This window comes from Loa loa, assembly GCF_000183805.2.
Source record: "Loa loa unplaced genomic scaffold supercont3.761, whole genome shotgun sequence".
NCBI lineage: Eukaryota > Metazoa > Nematoda > Chromadorea > Rhabditida > Onchocercidae > Loa > Loa loa.
This window is the reverse complement of record NW_018108941.1, coordinates 5,228-10,015: the sequence shown is the minus strand read 5'-3', so window position 1 is coordinate 10,015 and position 4,788 is coordinate 5,228. Positions and strand designations below refer to the sequence as shown.

At 27.3% G+C, this 4,788-nt stretch overlaps 1 protein-coding gene across 1 annotated transcript; it reads right to left on the bottom strand.

The window, feature by feature from the left end:
* Positions 1-3,083: 3,083 nt before the first annotated feature.
* Positions 3,084-4,679, bottom strand: LOAG_12717 (hypothetical protein; the record flags this gene model as incomplete). Its single annotated transcript, XM_003148229.1, has 3 exons — positions 3,084-3,140; positions 3,937-4,110; positions 4,548-4,679. Coding segments are annotated over 3 exons (363 nt in total), but the record flags the coding sequence as incomplete, so codon positions are not given.
* Positions 4,680-4,788: the final 109 nt, after the last annotated feature.

The following is a 4,788-nucleotide window of genomic DNA, read 5'->3' as shown; positions in this document are numbered from 1 at the left end:
AACTTCATTTTTGAATGCTTTTTTACTCAGTTGTGTTAATTAGAGAGCGATATAAGTAGTGTAATGAATCGAATGGTCATTCCAGATGTCCTGAAAATCAAAGAATTAAAGCTGATTTGATTCTGAATTTTCGGTAATGAAGAAACTAACAGCTTCCATTACTTTTGCATTTTCTGCTAATTAAACGTCAACAGAAAAATAGGTTTTTTTCAACTGAAAAAGTAACTTTTCTTTTTTTTTTAAATTTTTTTTAATTTGAAACGAAGTCTGTTTCACTTTTTTACTAGTGAAAAGTAAGTAAATTTTGTGGATACTTGGGCGGCTGGATCAATCGCCCAATCGAGCAGGCGTCAGAAGCTCAATGCTTATCAATGAATTTCAATGAAAATTCGATTGGTATAGTTAACTGTTCATTTTATATCAAGGTTAATTTTAACTTTAATTTCTATGATATAATTTCACTGTCAATTCATTGCCAAATGGAAGGAACTTGATATTCACTCCTCCTGCTCATTCACCTAAAGGATTTTAAACGCAAAATGTTTTCGTTCGTACTTTTCATTGATTCTAAATTTCAAATTTTTTGCCTTGTTTTGGGAAAAATGTTATAGACTTGTATTTTCACCAAATCTCATAATCATTTTTTTGTATTTCCAACAGCTTTTAAATGACAAGTTGTTCTCAGTTCGTCGAGACTAACTGTGATCTGTTTAGGTAAATTAAAATTTATGGTTCTTTTCTTTTTCATTGAAGTGGAGTTCTGAATAGAACATCAAGTAGCGAATGAAGCGCCAGTACTTCCGAAAAATGAATTATCAGGTTCTTTTCATTCCATGATTTCTTCAGTGATTTGGCAATGAAATTATATCACAGAAATTAGACTTGGAATTATCTTCGATATCAATTGAATTTTGTCGAGAGCTATGAATTTATGAACTTCGCTGTCATCTTAAATCGAAATAAGCGAGAATAATTTTCTTTACGAATATTTGCTGATTGCGAAAATTTCTTAGTAATGTTTTGTTTGCGACAAAACAAAAAATACCTAGGTGTACCAGGCGAATTTTCATCGAAATTCATTAATAAGCTTTGAGCTTCTGATATCATCTTTATTGGATATTTGATGAAAACTGAAATCTTATGGTGGGTGGAATATCGAGTACCTCCGGTTATAAATAAATAATGGAAAGATATTGGAGTTGAAGTTTGAAACGACGATCTTTAAAACTATATATTGGAAGGTGTTTGCAAAAATTAGTCTCTTTTTACTATTAAAAAATGTTATTTTGTGACGTGCATGCAGCTATCTTACACTTCGCATGCAAAAAGCAATTCATCAAGCAGAGTTTCAATATTTTAAACAGTATCAGTAGAACATTTCTCATGTATTATGGAAAAACTTTGAAATGGTAGAATGCAGTGCAACAGTCTTCGCGATTTTGCAAAGATTACTGACAATTTAACGACTAATTGGTCTGTTCAAGCTTCACTACTTTAGTTTTCTCGAATAGGTTGGATAAATGAAGTTCTGTGAGAGGCATTTTTGAATTTAAGGCATAACTTAGTCAAAGTTTGGAAAAGCTAATAACGGTCACGCGAGTTGTTATCAGTAGCATTTGATTCAGTATGAGAAACTGCAAGTCCCGAACTTGTTTTTGCAATTACTTGCTAAATTTGATCGGAACAGAGAGAGCTTTCAAACATTGTTTATTGCTAAGCTGACTTCGATATTTGAAAGCCAAATTATCATTTGGAAATAACAACGGATAATAAGGGACGTCGAATTCGCGATTATCCATGGACAGCAACCTTCTTACTTGAACGGTTGTACGTTCCGGTTCTCATTTATTTTTTGCATGAATAATAAACGTTCATGGAAAATCGACTTTACTTATTTGTGTGTAAACAAAACTGATCTATGAATTGTAATTCCATACCACTGTTTACTGTTTGAAGTTTCATCCATATTTTTTCATCAACAAACGAACTGAAACCAATGAATTTGTGTTAGAGTGCTAAACTACATTTTCAGTGATGCTTCATATATATTCGACTGTATCCCTCATACTTATTCTGCCATCCCGGATATGCACATGCATGCTTTTTCTCATCTGAAAAACTCCTCTTTTAACATTTGTATTTACTTTGGTAATTAATTAACATAATTGGAAAATTAATTGCAAAATTATCAGCAGCACAAAATAAATTTATCACATTACATTTCAATCAACTTAGTGGACGAAAAGCTCTTTACTCGTTTTACATATATTAAAATAAAATAAAAAAACAAAGAACTTGGTCTTAGTACTACCTTTATTGGAATGTTTCGCATGACGATGACAAAATCTATGTCGGTTTTCGTTTCTTTATTGCCTAAATCTTCAACTTTACCAATACGAATGTAACCAAGGAAAATTAATTTTGAGTATTGAATTATTTTTTAATTCGATTTCCATTATGTCCGTTAATCTAAAATTTTTCTTAGTAACCTTCAGATGATATCAACCATTAACATTAGAAGTGATAATGCATTGAGGGATGATAGTGTATGATCGAAATGAAATTTGTTCATGCTAATAACAATTAGCTCTTTTAAGGAATACTTATCCTGATTTTATTAGTATCTTCATCTCTTTTTTCATATTATTAGCAAACCTGTTTACGAATCTTTTTATAGAACGATAGCGGAAATTATTTAAAGTATATAATATGGGAAAAATGATTGCTTTTGATTATATTAATAATATATTTCAATTTTTTTCTTTTAGTGTTTTTAAATTGATATTTAATAATTTCAAATTTTAAATAATAATTTTCACTTATTTACAGTTAGTCCTATAGAGTGTTTAATTGGAATTAAATTCTAATTTTTGTAAATTCGTATAAAATTTCTTGCTTGATAGTAAACAATGGTTGAATTATATTATTATGAAAACATGCTAATGAAATGTTTTGAATGTAGCAAAGAATTTGGTGGACATAAAACATCAACGAATATAAATGACCATATATTTGCAGAATGTTTTGCAAATGCATTTAAAGTTATTACTCATTTTAATATAATTATAAAATCAAAAATTTTGTTAATTACCACCACTTATTAGCTTATTGTCATCCATCAAAGCAAATGTAGGATGATGCTAAAAATCACATTCAATTCATTGTTTAAATTTCTTAAAATATACTAAAATAAGATATTAGAATATCAAAAATAATAAACTTATTTATTAGTAATAACGTTTATTCGGCATAATTATTATTAAAATCTTTTTTTCTGTGTAATTACATATTTAATTCACAAAATTGAAATTTTAACATAAATTGAATTATTGAACGATTGAAAGTAAATAACTTCATGAAATGCAAACAAATCCATCAGAAATAAAACTTTTGAATCATTTATTTCAGTTTTTTTTTTTTTTTAGAATCAAATCAATATTACGAATGCAAAAAATGAGCTTCCTTAAAAAGTCGTTTCGAATTACATTCAGGTAATAATATCCCATTCAGGTAATAATATCTTTTCACATCTTCCACAGTTATAAATCCATCATTGTCAGTATCCATCTTCCAAATTTAGTCATATAATAAAATTTTTTCTTTTCTTTTTTTTTGGGTAAATATACAATAAGTAATAAATACAATATGAAAGTAATAAAAACGAAAAATAAATTGAAGAAATAAAATTTGTCTATTAATTAATTCATTCAATTTCAGCTATAATTTCAATATTTTGTCGTTGATAAATCATTTATTGTTATCATTACACTTTACAATCACTATTACTAACATTAATTACTTTTGTTATTGTCTGTTAACATTATTATCATCATTATTCTTTTTATTATTATAATTATCATTGTAGGTATCATTAAACAAGAATAGTGTTGTTATCGAAAAAAAAGAAGCTAACATTAGGATATTGTGTAAACATACCTTGAAATATCGCATAACATAATATTTGAAATTTGGTGATAATTGAAGTGACATCGATGGATTACTATCATTGCGATCATTATGATCACTATAAATATGCATTTGGTTAAATAACTGATCCAAATTATATGCCATAAATGTGACATTTGAAACTGTACACAGCTTCAGCATAATCTTTAAAAGCACTCAAATTTATTTGTTCCTAAAAAAAATAAATAAATACAAAAATACATAATAAATAGAAATGAAAATGAAATATTTTGCTTAGACAACAAAATTTATTTTGCAAAATTTTTGACAATTTTTTTTAATTAAAATAGAATTGGAATTAATAATAATTTAAAATAGCAAATTACATTTATCAATGATCTGTTTAGCTATCAATTCAAATTACGAAGAAAAAACAGCAACTGATTATTGTTACTTGTACCTGTACATGTACAGGTATATGTATATACACATGTACTTCTTAATGAATGATATTTTCAATTAAACTACATTTATTTCATGCTTTTTCTTTTTTTTCTTGACATGGTCGGCTAATTGATGCAAGTAATTTAGATTGATATGATCAATCGATTTATGCAAATTAGATGTGTAAATGAATATACTTGATCATCTGGTTCCATTAACAGGAAAACAAATTGCGCAATTCGTGAAAAATGAGCCGATGAATTTTGAGAACTTGTCGATGCATAAGTACAATAACATTCACTTATTTCATGTAAGCATAATATTAATTCCTAAAAAATAAAAAACAAAAATAAAACGAACTTATTCTAATTTCAATCATGCAAACTAAATTTGTTAAAATGTTTTATAGTTTAGGCATATTAGCTATGCATTACTTAG